Raw genomic sequence first — 18,211 nt, 5'->3', positions numbered from 1 at the left:
AAACCGCTATTACTGGAGACAAGGACAGTACCACAGCACACACAAGGTTCAGGATTCACAAAATCTTGGCACCTCCGTTTCTCTAGTGAAAATCTATCAAGCAACCGAGATATTAAAAGGTCGTATAACAGCCCGTTAATGCAACATTGCAAACTGCGACTTCCATGGAGCTGCCTGGCCAAGTCCAAGTTGAACTCCGACCACGGAACCAGTCCTGGGTTATTCTAGCCGACTGACTGGGAGAGCCGAGATGTGAAAAACACAACAGAAGCTGGGTGAATAGACCAAAAAATAGTAGGCAATTCTAAATTTACTGGATTTCTTTGCATTTTTGGAATTCAGCATTTTGCAAGAACAATTAAAATATACGTGCCCCTCCGATAGTCACTTTCAGAAGCACCACTGTCAGTTTTAGTCTAGCCACAACATTCTTGCAACTTCGGGGTTCAAGTAAATGGAGACAGCAGAAATCCAGCAACGTTAACATACCACATGCCTCTTTGAGGGAGAGGGCACAGTCTTGGTAGGGGAGGGAGTAGAGAACTTGATGCGGGAACTGGCCCCTACAGGCTCTGAGAGATGGCTGATCTGAGCGGGGCTAGAGTTAACAGCCAGCTGCTCCTGCTCCTCCATGGCGTCACCGGCCTCCCCCAGCTGCCGGTTGACGTCCTTCAGAAGGTCGAACATGTCCTCCATGGCGATGGGCAGCTGGGGACCGACATCACAGAAGAAGCAAGTTAAGGTTGAGACCTGCCTTTCCCAAATCAAGCTACAAAACCTTTCACCTGTTTGACAGTACCATGTGATTTTTTTAATCTACCTGGCATTAATGCAACAAAAACTTGACCTAACTAGTCTTTTTATAAAATAAGTTAAAGCAAGACTAAGTTTAAAGCAATGAAAAAAGATGGGACTTACCTTATCAACTTCAGCAACATTAGCTTTGAAGATTTCAGACAAGTGCTGTCTGTATTTCTGCAAGTAATTTGTGCACCTCTCCTTATTTTCTTCAACTCCATTTCCTGCTTCTTCAGCCAGCCTCTGAAATATCTGCCAACAATGACCTTTTAGTAAAAACATTCTGCAACAAAACCAGGTAAGTGGCATAACTTAAGACTCCGCAACTCACCTGCGCAAGCTGCCAGTTAGACGTAACACTATTGATGGCTTCAAGGGCAGCGATTGCATCTTCAGTTTTCCCTTCAATATCCAAGAGGGTAGCAAAAGCAATCTGTGCCTGTTCTTCACATTCTTTAACTTCAGTAACCTAAAAAGACAGGTTTGACAGGGATATGGATAAATGATGTAAAACACAGTTAACTATCATATGTTTGGCCCAATATGACCCCCCTCGCAGACTACTACAATGTCTACACCACAGGTATCCCATTATCTCACCATACACTTTTCACATCGGCAATACTAGAATGAGAGTCACCATCTGTCTGCACTTGAGTAGTAAACCATCTCTCCTTTTAGAGACAAGGAGACCAAAGGCTGCAATGCACAATGCATTTTGCAATTTACATCTTTGCTGTGCTGCTTTCCGAGACATTTGTAGCATTCACTTCCCAAGCATGAAATCCCAAGTCTCCAGCCACACAGTTCAAGGCCCATTACCTGTATATCTTTGCTGTGAAAGTGAACAAACAAGGGGTCAAGAGGCTCAGGAATGTTGCGCCTCTTCTTGATCTTTTCCAACAGAGGCAGCACCACCTTCCAATAGTGAACACACCGGCCAATATACTCCTTCTGGTCGTAGTAGGAGTTCATGCTCCTGCCCTAAAGAAAACAAGACATCATGCTTCTATTGGTTACGCTCAAACATACAGCTGTTCATTATCATTGTCACAATACTGCAATCCAAAATGACATTATTGCAATATTACACTGCACAATACTTTAACTATACAACTGTACTCTTACAGAGTAATTGTACAGCGCTGTTTAGCACCAACAGCACCTTATGAGGTGCTGTTAGCACCTTTTAACACTACAAACCCAGAGTGAAAATTATTCCAAACAGCGCACACGTACACACACGGGGAAACAAGACTGAGAACAAACTCGACTGCTCCTGCAAGTCAGGGAGTGTCTGATTCGCACACAAAAGTATAACTTTTCACGGTGACCAGAGGCCTGAAGTATTAAGAACTCACCGTTTCGGCAAGGTGCTGCGCCCAGTATATCGCTAGAGATGGCTGCAGGCCGTGCTTCTCCATTGCTCTCAAAGTGGTGAGTCCATGCTGGACTATCATTCGCAGTTTTGCAGAGGTCCCAGGTCTAAAGGATAACAAGAATATTTTATTTTGAAATAAATGAACCTGATCAAATTCTTTTTAAAGTTACAAGTGAATCAGTTAAAAGAACCTGCTATATACTACTACCCCCTAGTGCAGTGGTTCTCAAACTGTGGTACGCGTACCGGCAGTGGTACGTGGAGACCCGCCATGTGGTACGCCAAATGACCCTGGAACTGTGTCGTGTGCGCTGAAAAATTGGGACGGGTTTTCATATTTTGTATTTTAATACGTGTCGAATACACAGCCTATGTACTACGATACAGTGCGCGCTAATACCTCAGTGGACACGAGATACTCTGTAATTCTATACCACTCTATAGGAATGCGTGCTACGGACGCAAGTGACCAATTGTATTTAAAAAAGCTACTGTATCTCCAGCAAATAGGGAGGAAGGAGAATGTGCGTGATTTTGGAACAATGCCAACGTTGTAAACACAGGAATGCATAGAAATACGTGCTACGAACGCTGGTAATCTTGTGAGCACAGGAAAGCGTGATAGATAACAGAAAAATATTTAAGAACTGTTCTAAGTTAATTTGAGAAAAATACACCGAGCGTCTCTGTTTCGCTCCCATGCACATTAAATAAAAACTTTAAATCCGGAAATAAAAACGGAAACGCGGAAAAATGCAAGCTTGCAGATTGCTAAAGCAGGTAAGCCACGCTATTTTTGAAGAACCTTATTTACCGTTGGCAAAAGAACTGACGCTTATTATGTGTGGAGAAAAAGCTGCTAAACAGCTCGACCTGCTGTCCCCCCCTGAAAGACAGTCATTCATAGAATTATTGAAATGAAGGATGATATAAAAAGTACGCTGACAGAGTGCATTAAGATGAGCAGATGTTTTTCACTGCAATTAGATGAGTCTGTAGTCGATTTGGCCAATTTGCTCGTTTACGTTAGATACGAGTTTGAGGGTATGTCCCATGAGGACTTTCTGTTCTGTAAGCCGCTACCCACAGGAACTACAGGAGAGCACGTATTTCAGCTTCTGAATGAATTTATCGAACAGAATGGCATCGACTGGATAAAATGTGTTGGAGTTTGTACAGACGGTGCTAGAGCGATGACAAGCCGACATAACGGTGTAGTTGCATGAATTAGAGAGGTTGCACCAGAAATTAATGGACGCATTGCAACATCCACCGCGAGACCTTTGCCGTCAAGAAAATGCCTGACGATTTAAAATCTGTATGACTCTGTTGTGAATTGTATCAAGGCTCGAAAAATTAATTCACATCTGCTTTGCTCGACTAAACAGGCTCACCCCTCTCACTGAAATGGTGCATTTTTATTAGTTGTTGTTACTGTTTTTTTTCTGTAAAACACTTTGAGAAGCCACCTTTTAAGGTGCTATATCAAATAAAGTTTATTATTATAATAATATTTATTATATGTATGTGTGAGTGTGTGTGCATGCGCGCTCATGTTGGTCATTGAGAATTTCTGGGGTTCCTATGAGATGATGACTTGTAGGTGGTACTTGGATGCTTTGGTTGGATCAGGGGTGGTACTTAGTCCAAAAAGTTTGAGAACCACTGCCCTAGTGTAAAACTATTTTTTTTTTAAAACTGCATTCATGCATATAAGAAGCACTGATGTCTAAAAACATGGCACTTTCACAAGCAACAATAACAAAAACCCCTTAAAACACTCATGTTCCATACTTCTGACTCAATGTAGCAAAGCTTTATGCATTTTTAAGTAAATCTGTTTCTACACAGTAAGCAGATTCAGTAAAGACTCCTGCATATTTTGTAATCTAAAGAAACGAACTAAAGCAGCTGATGGCAGCTTTTTAAGTCTTCTGTCGAGGTCTTTCTAGATAGGATTGCTCTTACAGTGCTTTCTTGTGGATCAGGCTATAGATAGCCTCCCACCAGGATCTTTGCCTGTCTGTAGAGAGCAGCTTGATGGTCTGCAGGGGGAGACACATGGGCTCCTGCAGCTGGGAGCTGGGAGCAATGTTTGACGTTTCTTGCAGCTGAGTGTGAGAGGTGAACACAACGCCACACAGGAACACCTGGAGGAGCACAGGACAGCAAATTGGAAAAGCAGGCACATTCAAATGAGACATCCAACGTTTGCAAAGCTTCATTTAAGTGGGAACAAGAGAGAAAGACTGAACAGAAAAGAGGGACATGGTTCCCACTCAGTTTTACTGACAAAATTCCAAAACTTTTCCATGACTTTTCAACAACTTCTAACCAAATTTCCATGACTATATTCCTGCACTTTCATGAATAAGTTGGCCTTACAACTGCTACAACAAATTGTGGGATTTAATTAATTCCTTGGGCCTGTGTTCTGTACATTTTTCCTCTAACCCAACTCCTGTTCAATACCACTGAACATAAATGTGGACTACAACTTACAGAATGATAAATATAGTCTAAGGTCACCCTTATGATTTATTTCATAGGACATTTGTACAAAAAACAACAACAACCAAAACAATAAATAAAAGTGTCTACAGTTGCTATTGATTTTTCATATACAAAACTTTCATTTGAAATACTTTCTTGCATAGCATTACTTTTCTTTTACCTGAACAGCATGTTTACTCCAAGAACATTCCTCATCAGTAAGCCAACACAGGCTAAGAAAATGTGGGCTTTTTCATTGCTAAAATGCTTCACTGTGTAAACAAACTTTTCTGCATTAATAACTTCAGGCTTAACCAATACCTCAATATCGTGAAAAACTGAACATAGTAAGTGCAATATTAGTATTGAAAGGTGTCATTTGTGAATCAGATCAGTCTCAATGGATTTTTTTAGTCCACCCTCTGAGAGCGTGATGCGCATCTTCTCCGTAAAGTCTCGAGCAGTTGCATGCCCCATAAACTCCGAGCCTACGTTCCTAGTTTTCACTTCTCCACCATCCCAAATCCTCACGTGTAAATCTATTTGCACGAGTTGCAGTGCGTGATTAAGAGTCTTATCAAAATGCAGGGCATATCCTGCTTGTCGTGACACTTCTCTGACAAGCAGCACTTTAAAATAGGGAGCAATTCTGGAAGTGGTCAAATATGCGGATTTTGTTTCACAAGAAAATTTAGCTGCGATTTCACCGTCACGGAACGTTGTTTTAAACAGCTGCCCAACGTTGGTGCACGATTTGTACAAATAACGTGAATCATTTACTTTCAGCACCCACAAAACTTCAGCAGGAAGTACGTCATTGTTAGACATCTGCGTTTGCTAGGCGGTCTCGCTGCATGAGGTGATCGTGCTAACCTCCGCTGTGCTAGCTGCAGACAAGTTGAAAAAGGTGCCGATTCCAATTGTTTCTCTTGGAGCCTTCTCGTTGTCCATGTGTTTTTTTTACCCTTCGCGTGAGATGCTAGCCCAGCTTCACGTCAAACGTTTTCCCACATAATTTACATCTTGCACTTCCTGAGTCTTCATCTTTTCGGATCCATAGCTTGTATTTTTCATCTGCTAAACAGAGGTCACTAAAAACACATTTACCCGGCATTTTGGCATGGGTGCTAGGCTAGCTTATGGCTCACTATAAAATTCCCGCGAGGGTCTGACGCAACACTAATGTGTAATGTTAGCAACAGCAATGCCATAGCCTCTTTTTAAAAACTTGCTAACAAAATTAGATGATAGAGGTGTGATCATTTTGATTTCCCAAAACTGAATGGATATTTTATCATTTTTATATTACTTTTCCAGGATTTCCATGACCGTGGGAACCCTGGAGGGAGCAGACAAATTGGGAGAGAACGACAGGCAGGTGAGCATGACAGAGAGGCAGAGGTGCGAGAGATACCTCCAGATCGAGGAGGCAAATGGATTCGGGGGCGTTGGTGTCCAGCTTGGACGTCTCCAGGGTCAGGCGAGGGAAGAGCTGCTTCAGCCAGTCTCTCAGGGCAGGCCTGTGGTCCATCACTGCCCACTGCAGACCCAGCCATGCCAGATGCTGCAGATTCCCACCGTGTAAGATGACAGAACCTGGGGAGAGACTCGTTTTACTAGGAAGAAAACGTGTCTGCTTTAACCTTTAAAAACACATACTGCGTATTGACATTGCAAGTTGGACAGACATCACCCGGCTTAGACATCTGCCGACAACCTCTTATTCAGTTAAAATAACTGTTACAGCAGAGCTTTTGACACTTACTCTGTACATCAGAACAAGTCCCTTACATTTTGCCTAAGGGCTATAAAAGAGCACAGATTGAGGAGAGTATATAAAAACACCAGGTTCTAGGGCTGGGGGACAATTCAATAACGATAATTATCGCAATATAATTTTCCTCGATATAATTTTAACAAAAGTTCGATAAATGTTCGATATATGTTTATGCGCACAAAATACTGCGCGAGTGCGCGTGCGTGTTGCAGACTGGGCAGCTAACGTGGTGTTGTTGACCCACACGGTGGTGGTGTCTGACAGGATTGTAGTTAGAGTGGAGAAATGAGCGACACTGAAGCAAATGTAGTGCTGCCAACGACCAGCTCGAAGGACGATGGAATCGTCAACAGAAAAGGTCATTCAACTTCGGTAATTTGGAGATATTTTGGCTTTTTATGATCAGACACAAAATAGAGCACTTTAAACTTTGCAGTCTGTCTGAGCCGTCTTCTATGTGTGTTTTATCACACTGCAGTATTTAATTTTTCTATTAAGAATTTTACTCGTGCATATTTTGACATAAAAAAAGACTTTGAATACTCTCTACCTCAGATTTGTTTAATGTTTCTGCTGTTTGGCAAGTGTTTGTTGTGTTCTTAAAATAAAGAGTTGTTTAATTTACCAATTAACTGTCTGGTTTCTTCAACTTTCACTCAGGAGAAAAAATCTTTAAACTTGAAATAAATAATGATTTGACATTTATCGTGATAATTATCGATATCGACTGATATGAACATTTTTATCGTGATAATGTTTTTGGCCATATCGCCCAGCCCTACCAGGTTCCACCGCACGCAAAGATAAGGCTCTTTTTGTCTCACCGTTGTCTGCCTTGGTGAGCTCCTCAATGTCTGGGCTCTGCGTTCCAATGTTCCTGATGTCATCGCTGCCTATAAAGGACAGACTAGCAGAGGCCTGGCTCCCAAAGAGCATCTCAAAGAGGCTGCCTTGGCCACTTCTGTTTCCAAACACCTCCACCACTTCTTTAAAGAAGTCTTCTCTGTCATGACTTAAGTTGAAAAGCATGTGACCTACAAAACATTTTAAAAAAGGTACCGTGAACAAAAATTGCTTAAATGTATCAGGTGTTGCTTAGATAAGATAAATGTCTGCAGAGTCAGAGGCTGAATTCAGATGAAATCTGAAGCTTAAAGAAGGCCACCGAAAATCACAGAACTGTTGAATTTAGAGCTGATATGACAAGTAATACTGACAAAATCTGAAAATGGCTACCCGTGCCCTAGTAAAGAAACGCAAGACTGTGAGCATGTGCAATATTAGTGGAAAACCCTGCTGCTGACTGATGTTGAAGTCAGGGTTACACTGCTGCAGAGTATCTAGAGCATCACCTCACAAACAAATTTAGCAGTCTTTAAAGGGAACTGATCATGATAGACCCAACATTAAAAACATCTAATAATTCCTGAGAAGTACAAGACCAAAGTGGCAAAGACACTCACCTGACTGGCTCTGACGGTCACAGGCCATCAGCTCCACCAGCTGATGGGGAGCTTGGTCACCTTTCATGGACTTTGTCTTTGGTCTGGGAACCTTGTACAGGAGACAGAAAAGACAAGGCACCCCAATGGTAAAAACTGTAAACACGTAATATGTGATTTCATAGCACATGGTGTAGATTTTAAAACTTAAAAAAAACTGAAGGGGTACCTGGTACGCCACGAGGTAACAGAGGGTAGCCAGGTCTGTGACAGCTCTCCAGTTCTGCTTCCTGTCCTGGGCCATCTTCAGCAACAGGGTTCCGGCATGCATGTAGATGTGCCCTCTCATTTCAGCAAAGATCTCCGAAAGATCGTCTGTAGTGCAGGTGGCCATTTTCTTCACAGACTGCATTGCTTGGTCAAAACTGCAAAAAAAAAAAATTGGTTCTTAAAATTGTTATTTCTTACATATCATTTCACTACAATCTCTCATTTCCTTTTATAAAACATGGCCAACGGAGAAGCACTGGATGAGTAAAGTGAGCAAACGTGAAATGTTCTCAAGGCGTGCACAAGACCTCCTGGACTGGCCTGCATTCAAAAAAGTCTGAGGTCTAAGTATGACTTGACTATTGAAACAGCTCCGACTCGAGCCTTTCCTCTTGAAACCCTTCACGGGCGATGTCGTCACATACCAGAGGCTCAGTGCAGAATGGGAAAGTGACGCGCCCAATTGCCAACACCACCACAAGTCTGCAAGCACCCAGAAGCACAGAGCTCTCTGACTGAGCTGCTCAGAGCACTGCTCACGCACCTGATGTGACAATCCGCCAATGTCGTTTTCCATAAAAACCAAACCTTCTCTGATGCCAATCCAGTACATCTGTTGTGTTTCCCAGCTAAACTGAGTCGGCGACCAGGACTATAAACGCCCAGTGTGATAAACAACACTCTCGGCAGCCTTACCTCTTCAAGGCCTCCACGCTGTCCTGCACGCTCTGCTCGGACAGCGCAAGGCGAAGCACGTTGCAGTGAGCCAGGAGCAGCTCGCACTGCACCCTCCGCCACATCTTCCCGTTGGGTGACATAGCTGGCAGGCTGAGGTAATCCTACAAATCGGGAAGGAGATGGGACTGCTTAACCGAGACTACGCATAGCTTGATCTCATCCAAATGCAAAATCCTGCATTGAACCCAGCTTCAGATAGGGCTCTGGGTCAGAGGGTCATGGGTTCAAATCCCAGGATGATGATGATTGCGCATTCTTTGCACAAGTTGCTTCAATAAATGCCCATCAGGGCAAATGAGAATTTGTTCTCAATCAACTTCCCTAGTTAAATAAAACAAACTAAAATAAGCGCCTACCAGTATAATGCAAAAACCTAAAGACCATTCATTACACAGCACTAAGGCAATGTCTTAAAACCATCTCGTAAGAAAAATATTTCTGTGATCTCTGTTAAGTCCTGTGCTTTGCCCATTTGAAACAATACACGTGTCCTCGAGGAAAATGAAGACGAGCAAGGAACTGGAGAGGTTTTCTCACATCTCTCAAGTAAGGCAGTGAGAGGAAACACCAAGGAAGGATTTTCCCCACTCAGGCCTCAAATGTACAATGTTTTTCTCAGTACGTTGCAGCTTTTGTCATCTTGTCCGTTTCTGGTTTCTGTAGCTTTAGCGACTGCATTATAGAAGCTGATCGTCTCTTTGAGCGGGAGACAGCACGGCCACGCACCTGGAGCGTCTGCACCACGGTGGTGTACCAGGGCAGGCTGTGGCGCAGGACCCCCTTCTTCTCCGCGCCCAGACAGTGCCTGACCGCCTCCTCCAGCCGCCCGTCCAGGCGGTACAGCTGCACCAGCCGCACGTTGACGTGGGCGTCCTCCGGCTGGGCCTGCAGCTCCGACTGCAGCAGGTCGAACAGCTCGTTCCAGCCGCGCTGGCCCTTCGCGGTCAGCAGCTTCTCCTGGAGGGGAGGTGGGGGGGGGCGGCGGGAACACAGAAAAACCATCAGCTGGGACTTTGCTGCGCACAGCTCCTGCGAAGATGTCTGCAAAGGAGTTCAACCAGGGCTTCGGCTTTATCACAGGCTTCCATTGCAAGACCTTTAGACCTCTTCAAAAGCAAGTGCTTTAACTGGAATGACTAAAAACCAGTGGTTTGAACTCCCCAGTCCTTAATTTTACCATTCTAAACTGCAGATGAGTGTCCTAAGGAAAACCCGGAAGAGATCGATGCTGGCAGCACCGAGTACTAAGAACTGTGAAATGGGACACCCATATGGAATGAAAATAAGAAAGTTCTCATCTGCCTTCATGTATTATCTGGAGCAATTCCATGTGCAAACTTTAAACATGAGAGCGAAAACTATTTCCCCCCCCAGTCTCTGCAGTTTGGATCTGCATTCATCTCATGGAACAGTACGGTGTTCTTATGCGATACCTACGGTTAATCCATAGACACATGACAGAATCCGCACATTAAGTTGTCAACCTCTGGAGGCTAAAACATACAAATTTTTTTTTGTGTGTGTGGAAAACAAAATGTAGTGCCCAGTAAAATTTTCCATTTGCTTTGCTATGTACTGCAAGTGTCATGTGGGTTCTGTCACCTTGTAGCAGGGTAGTCAGAGAAGCACAGCAAAACTGAGAATCCTTTTGGAATCCTCTTAGTACAGTTTTGCTAACATTCAGATCTCCCAGGATACTGACTGTTATTTTAGACTTAAAAGCTGCTTAAAATGAATCAGAATAAAAACCTCCTAGTTTTCAACACTTTACATTCACCAATTAACCTTTGCAGAGCTATCTAACTTCTAATCGTCACTGCACACAGGTATTCTGAATTGCTGGTTTGGATAAATGGATAATATGCGCAAGGTTAAAAATGCTGTTCCTGTGGTAATGCACCTAAGTTTTTTTACGAGTGAAAAGGCTGGAGCATTCTGAGCATCAGGAGTTTCCGTTTACAATCTCTTAAATAACACTGTACTCAGTAATTGGCAACTGGCAAGTTGTGGTCACTCAGGAGAACTGGTACAGTAACAAAGTGCTTCATCATTGAGTGACACAATAACATACAAATTCAGACACAACCTTATATAACAATTGCACGTGGAAGCAATAACCCACTCCACCTATTTGCGCGATACGTCTTGCTACTGGGGTTTTGACAACAGTGAGCAGTACCCAGTACTTTTGAACACAAGACACTGGTAACAAGATCTTTTGAAACCCATGATGGTCAAGACGCATTCCAGGACTAAATGTCACACTCGACGACAAACTACTTTCTTTCAGTGAGAAGAAAAGAACCTGAAAGGACAACATGAAAGAAGCAGAGAAAACAATAATACCTACAAAAGCACTTCAAGCATCCTAAGCACATAGTTAAAAGGTAAATCTAAAAGCTTCACGTAATTGGAGATACCCCAGTTCTTCCTGCTGCGGCCGCAAGATGTGACATCATCTTGCAGGAAAAATGTGAATTTGAGCTTTGAGGAAACGATCGAACGTCATCATGCCAATTTCAGTACCCACTTGAAGACATACTTTGGAGATGTAACTCCAAATACGACTGAATTTGTCAACTGCTGCATCTTCTACAACTAGCACTCTGTCACCAGAGGCTGATTAAGTCGTTTCTGGACTTGTCAAGTGACAGATCGGTGAAAGTCTGATGTCCTTAGAACCAATTAAGCGATTTCTGACTGTCAGCCACTGTAGAGCAACCTGCGTGATTAGAAGTTGGATTTACAGTCTTAAGACTTTTTTTACAGTGACCTACTTGTGCAGAACATTCTCTGCTCTGGTTTCATTATGAGCAAATACCAGCCTAACCGGTACTTGATCTGTGGCTTAAATGGCTCCTTTTGCACTAATCAAAGTCTAAGAACTGCCAGCTTACATATGTAGCTAAGCCATGAGCAGCCTCCTTCCCAGCAGAGCTCCACCTGTGTTCACTAACCTTCAGGTTGTAGACTGCAGGGCTCCCAGGGAAGAACTTGGCCGCCTTCTCCACCCAGTACTCCGCTCTGCCATCAGGCTCATCCTTACTGCACAGCAGCTGTGCCACCTTGAGGACCAAGTCTTTCTGCGCAGGGTTTAGGTCCACAGACCGCTGCATTGAACAAAACACAAAACACATGGCCACTGAACTCCAGAACTGCACACATCTCCAACACAAGTCTCTGCCGGCTCCGATGCAAATTGCGCTACTGCACCTTCTGAAACGTTCAGTGCGTTGCACTACTTACACCTTCAACATACATAATCAGCATGTTCGTACATCCATTTCAGGGTTGCCCAGTTGATAAATCTGGAAAGCGAACGTCCTCAGCAAACTCCGACAGCCATACAAGGGCTTTTACTAACTTGTATGTCCGTCGGGCTGACCTCCTTACAACAGTGATCTGCGCATTTTAACCTGTTGGACACAACGACCAAAGTCTTGCAGACAGTTGCATAAAGCAATTTAACCTAACCTTCCATACCTTTTCCCTTAAATATCTGAATGTAATAAGTATGCAGAACAAACCGGCTTAACCCAGTGAAGTCCATAAAATAAATAAATGAAACATTGATATTGATCAATGCTTAGGGTGTTTTTATGGACCCAGTGACCGGACTTGCAGTAGGGCCGACATCACACTACAGCATATCTTGGGTTAAAACGGTCCCTTTCATTCTTCATTCATTTTGCCTGGAAAGCAAAATGGGGGGGGGGGGAAAGATTTCTTGATAAAAGCGCAGTTCAGACCTTGTAGCATCCCACCGCCTTCTCGATGTCCCCTTCTTCTTCATAGAGCTGGCCCAAAAATTTGTGTGCTTTAGGATCCCTCTCCTGCACAGTTAAGTAGGCCGAGACATGTCTAAGAAAATAAATAAAATATAATTTTAAATACAAATCTTCCTCCTCACCCAAGCGCAATGGCAGAACCTGAAGGTTTCTGCTTACCTTTTGGCGAGCTCATATTCCTTCACATCGAAGTACAGCTTAGCAAACAGAAATCCCTTTACAGGCTTCTGAAAGAAGAAAAAACAGAACCAGTGAGCCAGCTGAAAAAGGACTGTCTGCAGCTAATGCTTATTAAAGGCAACAGGGGCTGAAAATCGAATCACATTTATAAATCATCAACTTGTAAGCAGACTGTAAGATTACAATGTTGTCACTTAAAAGCGTCACTGGATTAAAAAAAATACAAACAGTACTGGATACTAAACAAACTGAAATTTAGATCAGGACTCTTCAAAAAAGTTTTAACGTTGGATTAACACATTTACAAGCAATCTTTAAAGCACAGAGCATTACAAGCTTTAAGGAAAAAAGTCAAGACATACATTACTGGACAAAATGTTCCAGGTGGCACAAAGAACAATTTCTTACTTCGCAACAGGAATAGGCGTGTCCTAAACCATGATAAAAATGGTAGGAGGAAAGATCTATAAACGTTTGATTTTCCCCTGAGGCAAAAATCGTGATTATATCTCAATCAAAAGTAGAACAGTCTGTTCCCTTTTTCTAATGTGGTTTCACATTTGTTTTACACAATGTCACAATTAGAATCAAATATTATATTACCAAACACACTTCTAATCGAAATGGTGAGGTCGAGTACTGTACTTAAACCTTTTGAATGTTATTTTCATCCAGTTTTATTTCAGCTGGTTGCTACTTCCATTCTAAGACGTCAAACCTAATTATTTTCTCTAAGTTTAAGACATATACAGATTGTTTTCTTTAAAAAAAGTTGATTACCCAAAATATTCACGTCACCAAAACTACACTCACGTATGAAACACTCTGGAAATTGGTTAGAATTCTAGAAGCATCACAATTAGTTTTCATTAGAAAGTAGTTGTAACAGTGCACCTTAAACCAAAAGACGAGGCCCTCCAAAAATTTAAGTTTAAGATCTTGTGTAAAGTACATGTCAACTATAAAAACAGTAGCACAAACATAAGCAACGATTACGAAACTCCTGAAACTGTAGTTAACAAGCAGCACATGATCTGCCGAGGAAGCAGGACCGGCTATTCTAAGGCGCTCCGCTCCCACTTTCAAAACATTCAGGCCCGCCGCGCTTTCCTAGGTAAAGGGGGGCTCGCCCAGGAACTACGCGTGGCTCCCAAAAGCATGTTTTCAGTGCCCAACACCGAGCTCAAACTTCGTATGTGTCCAGCGTCCCCAACACAGAGCACCCCTCGATCCCGTGCCCGACAAATTGATAACTGAGCCCGCCGAGGCCTGCTCTGTTCTCCGCGGCACTCCGGCGGCGACTCCATGCCGGCTTCCACTCACCTCCTTTAGGGACGGAGAGGAACTCTGCACCGAGGACACGTAGCGATCCACGTCGGCCTTGCTGCGCCGCATGTTGTGTTACGAATAAATAATACGTGCATACACCAAAGGGATTTAATCGCTGAAAAATACGAAAAAGTAACCAGCCCAGTTTCTTCTTAGTTTAAACTCCCCTACGAGTGCGGCTACTGTACCACTCGCAGACAGTAAATGGCTGAAGGAGCCCTCTACCCGCCCGCCCAGCTCTGGCGTCAGTCGCTGACAGGAGGAGACGTATTTCCTGAGGGCCTGGCGATTACTTTTTTAAATTAAGTGGAGGGAGGTGGCGTAGAATAGAAAGATATTATGGCGTAGCGCTGTGGGGACACTGTGATGTCACTGGCTTTCATTATTATCGGTGTTATCGAAGTAAACGCAGCCTTTCCCTTTATTGAAAGGGCGGAGCAGAGATTGGTTTTAATTTCGTTTTCAATACTATTCGGGTTTTTTTCCCTCACAAATTCAGCGCTATCGCTAATATTTTCCCTGAAGGAGCTTTCAAACGCTTATCTGTTTTATTTTGTTATTGCTTTAGGTGTTGAATCCAGTTTTTGCATGTTTTTGAAGTTTATACGACTTTTTGAGTGGTGGATGTGCGACTACTTCGTTCATTGAACTCCTGTCTTTAGTTCAACTTCCTACTTATAAATGTCTCTTAAAATACAAAAGTATCTGAAAGAGTCGCAGTACGTCCTGTCATTATAACGACCACATCTATTTATTTCTAGATAACTGCACAACAGAATGCGCAATCATCTGCATGTGATATATCCATATAATCTCCCCGTTATACATTAGTAATGCAAAACCTTTATAAACAACTATATTAAAAAAGCATACGGACAGTGCCTGGGAGATTTAATGATTGCTTTTTATTCAATGTTAAATATTCTTTTCCACATCAGGACCGCAGGAATGGAAGACCGCGAATCCCAATTTTAAGAACAGAGGGCGCTAATTCATATAGTATTGTAGCGCTCTCGGGTTCACGCGGGTTTGCGCCCTCGCCGCTGCCATCTCAAGTCGGCCCCGCACAGCTGGGGACTCGAACCCGGGCCTCCGGCGTCACTCAGCGACCCAGCCACTTGAGCTAAAGGGAAATCTCCCCTCAGCCCGACGGCTGCGGTCTCTGCTATTCGCAGGGAAGGGCGATGACGTCACCGCGCTGGTAAGCCGACCCGAACAACCTGCAATGGCGGCTGTATGCGTTACAGTATTATTCTGATGTGAACGACGTTTACTCACTCAAGTGATAGTACAGTAGTATTGGAATAATATTTTCCTAGACCAAGCGTTATGAATTTTAGCAGCCATTTCCCTCCACTCGATTTAAAATTTATAATAATTTTAAGGGTAACATTTCAGGGCACAGTGACCAACATTTAGTTCAACAAACTTGAATGCCACCTTTGTAAAATAAAATTACAAAATGTTTTGTGTTTAAACCAAAACACAGCACAGTAACTCTTATGACCTCTGTGCTTAAATTTCAAGTGGTGCATTTCTGAACAAAATTAAGAACCATTTCTAGAAAATGCAGTTGTGTGTAGAATATCAGAATCGGATCGTTACAATCAACTTTCTCATTGTTTCCTGCAATCTGGAAGCAAATTTTTTTTTCTCCTTTTCTAGTGTTGGTTCTCAGATTGTTCTTCTTAAGGCAATCTGTACTGAAATCACTAACCCAAAACAATACAAAGTAAAATAAACCTTTAATCAACTTTTGGACCCTGAGTTCTTTCATGTCGATTGGGAAATCGATCGACCACAAAGTGGCAGTGTTTCTAATTTTAAAGTTGGAGGTGCTGTATTACAGTGTGTCACAGTACATGGTTTTAAGAGATAAATGACACAGTGCTGGAGGAAAGTAGAATTATTCAAGAATCCCAAGAATTGGTACACCACAGTTTAACCATGTGCAGCAAACCGTGCACATGTAGTCAGGAATCCGCGCTTTATGCATCTAAAATCAAATCATTGTGATGTACCTTAGAAAATACATTTCAGATTGAATTAAAAACCGAGGAGTTTTCAGAGGATTCTGTTATGTCAATAATTGTGGGAACTAAGGAAAATAGGTATGTTAAGCCAATAAGTCATAATAAATGAATAATTGTTGTATGAAAATGAAAGAAATGGCTTAATGTAGTATTGACCTGCTATAAGATCACCGTAGTAACTCATCAGAAAGTACCACACTGTCTCTTGGCCTATGTACTGTATAGGCAGTCTTACCACTGCAGAGTTTTAAACATAGTGAACACTCGAATTACTCTAGAGGAAGAAATCTCACATAGATATCAACAGCAGTAGCCATCGATTTAAAAATGTTTGATCTCTATGCTCCTGCTCTTTAAGATTTTCTTCCTAGGCGCCACAGTGTTTTGTTCTGGAGCTGTGGTGCTATTGGGGAGTAGGAATGGGCTGTATGGGGCAAAGTGACACATTTTTTTCCACCTAATTCAGTTTCTCCTTAAGTTCTTCAAAGGAAATGTCAACTTAAGATATTTCTCAAATCTAAATTATTTTGAAGCCTCTACAAAAAAGAGCTGTGAATTAGTGCTTAAATCATTCTTCCTGCTAGCAATAGAAGTAAATAAGCCCAAGACATTTTAACAAACCTTTCTATATACACATCTATCCATGATCCATCCATGGATGGATATCCATACCCATGATCCATCCATTTTCAGTGGATATTCTACTTACGGGAACCTATTCCAGCAAGCACCAGGTGCAAGGCAGGGTACACTCTGGGCAGGACTCCAGGCACACACAGACACAAACACACATTCACACCAGAGCCACTTTTCCCAGAAGGCAATAAACCTACCACTATATGTTTGGACTGTTGGGGGAAAGCAGAGCATCTGGAGGAAATCCATGCGAACAATTAGAGAATTCCAAACAGATAGCACCCCAGATGCAGAACTGAACCCAGAGCCCCAGTGCCATGTGGCAGCAATGCTTAACACTGCACCACTCTCTATAGATACATTTAATTTTAAGGACCATTTATCTCAGTAGTCTATTCCCATTCACTTATTAATCATTTAGTTTTTAACCCTACCTCTCATTTTCAGAGATGGTTACAAATTGCAGCTGTGTAGTAATAACAAAATTAGTAGGACGCTTATTCTTCACAACTTTTCCTTCAGTATGGAAATGTTATTCAAATATCCTACACTGACAAATGAAAAGAGCCGAATCTCTTTGGTTTTGTCCTGTCTATAGGTTAAATGTAGTGACACTCACTTCATATCCTGTAAAGCTACAAGTCTGGAGGTTTTCTTGGTGACTTAATTTAAGGGCTACAGACTCATAAAGAGTGTGAATTTGGAGCAAACTGAGATACCAAATGAACTGTCATGTTGAATCAAGTGGAATGCAGATGAGAAAACTGGGTGGTCCAGAACAAACCACACCTGTTTGCTCTGCTGAGGACAAATATTGTTACTAAAACTTCTACTTTCACTTTCAGCTTTCATTTTTACGCTGCCGATACTCAAATATACATCCATACCAAACCTGACACTGATGTGGCTGTCTCTATTCTATCTAATTGCATCTCTGACATAAAAATTTGGATGACTCAAAACTTCCTTCATCTTAACTGCGACAAGACTGAAGTCATGCTTATTGGCACCCCCCATCAACTTCGTAAAGCCAGTCCTGTAACCCTATCTGTAGATGGCTCTGTACTTGAGCTTCAATCAAAATTGAAAAACCTTGGGGTTATATTCGATTCTGGCTTAACATTTGACCCACATGTGCAATATACTGTCAAAACATCTTTTGTACACCTTAGAAATATCGCAAGACTACGCCCTATGCTATCATTAACTGTGGCTGAAAAGCTGATCAACATATTTGTATTCTCTCGAATTTACTACTGCAATGCTCTACTCGCTGGGGTATCTAAATCTACTCTGAACAAACTGCAGTATGTCCAAAATTCAGCAGCCAGAATCCTGACCAGGTC

At 42.4% G+C, this 18,211-nt stretch overlaps 1 protein-coding gene across 5 annotated transcripts in view; it reads right to left on the bottom strand.

Annotated features, from left to right (window-relative positions):
* ranbp2 (RAN binding protein 2) overlaps window positions 1-14,406 on the bottom strand; it is a 31,530-nt gene extending 17,124 nt beyond the window's left edge. For 2 of the 5 annotated variants that reach the window (XM_088913301.1, XM_088913302.1), the window contains exons 1-16: window positions 14,191-14,406; window positions 12,847-12,914; window positions 12,649-12,760; window positions 11,857-12,009; window positions 9,626-9,856; window positions 8,858-9,000; window positions 8,121-8,316; window positions 7,913-8,003; window positions 7,274-7,483; window positions 6,087-6,268; window positions 4,148-4,329; window positions 2,160-2,283; window positions 1,621-1,782; window positions 1,130-1,267; window positions 919-1,050; window positions 490-708 (exon numbers count right to left, since the gene is read on the bottom strand). In XM_088913301.1, coding sequence (XP_088769427.1) covers window positions 490-708; window positions 919-1,050; window positions 1,130-1,267; window positions 1,621-1,782; window positions 2,160-2,283; window positions 4,148-4,329; window positions 6,087-6,268; window positions 7,274-7,483; window positions 7,913-8,003; window positions 8,121-8,316; window positions 8,858-9,000; window positions 9,626-9,856; window positions 11,857-12,009; window positions 12,649-12,760; window positions 12,847-12,914; window positions 14,191-14,262 — 2,415 coding nt within the window. In that variant the 5' untranslated portion in view covers window positions 14,263-14,406. The remainder of the gene's footprint in view (window positions 1-489; window positions 709-918; window positions 1,051-1,129; window positions 1,268-1,620; window positions 1,783-2,159; window positions 2,284-4,147; window positions 4,330-6,086; window positions 6,269-7,273; window positions 7,484-7,912; window positions 8,004-8,120; window positions 8,317-8,857; window positions 9,001-9,625; window positions 9,857-11,856; window positions 12,010-12,648; window positions 12,761-12,846; window positions 12,915-14,190) is intronic. The other 3 variants (XM_088913303.1, XM_088913304.1, XM_088913305.1) reach the window with 2 other exon arrangements.
* Window positions 14,407-18,211: the final 3,805 nt, after the last annotated feature.

The sequence above is a fragment of the Atractosteus spatula genome, chromosome 4, assembly GCF_055471065.1.
Source record: "Atractosteus spatula isolate fAtrSpa1 chromosome 4, fAtrSpa1.hap1, whole genome shotgun sequence".
Taxonomy (NCBI): domain Eukaryota; kingdom Metazoa; phylum Chordata; class Actinopteri; order Semionotiformes; family Lepisosteidae; genus Atractosteus; species Atractosteus spatula.
This window is presented reverse-complemented; position numbering and strand designations above follow the sequence as displayed.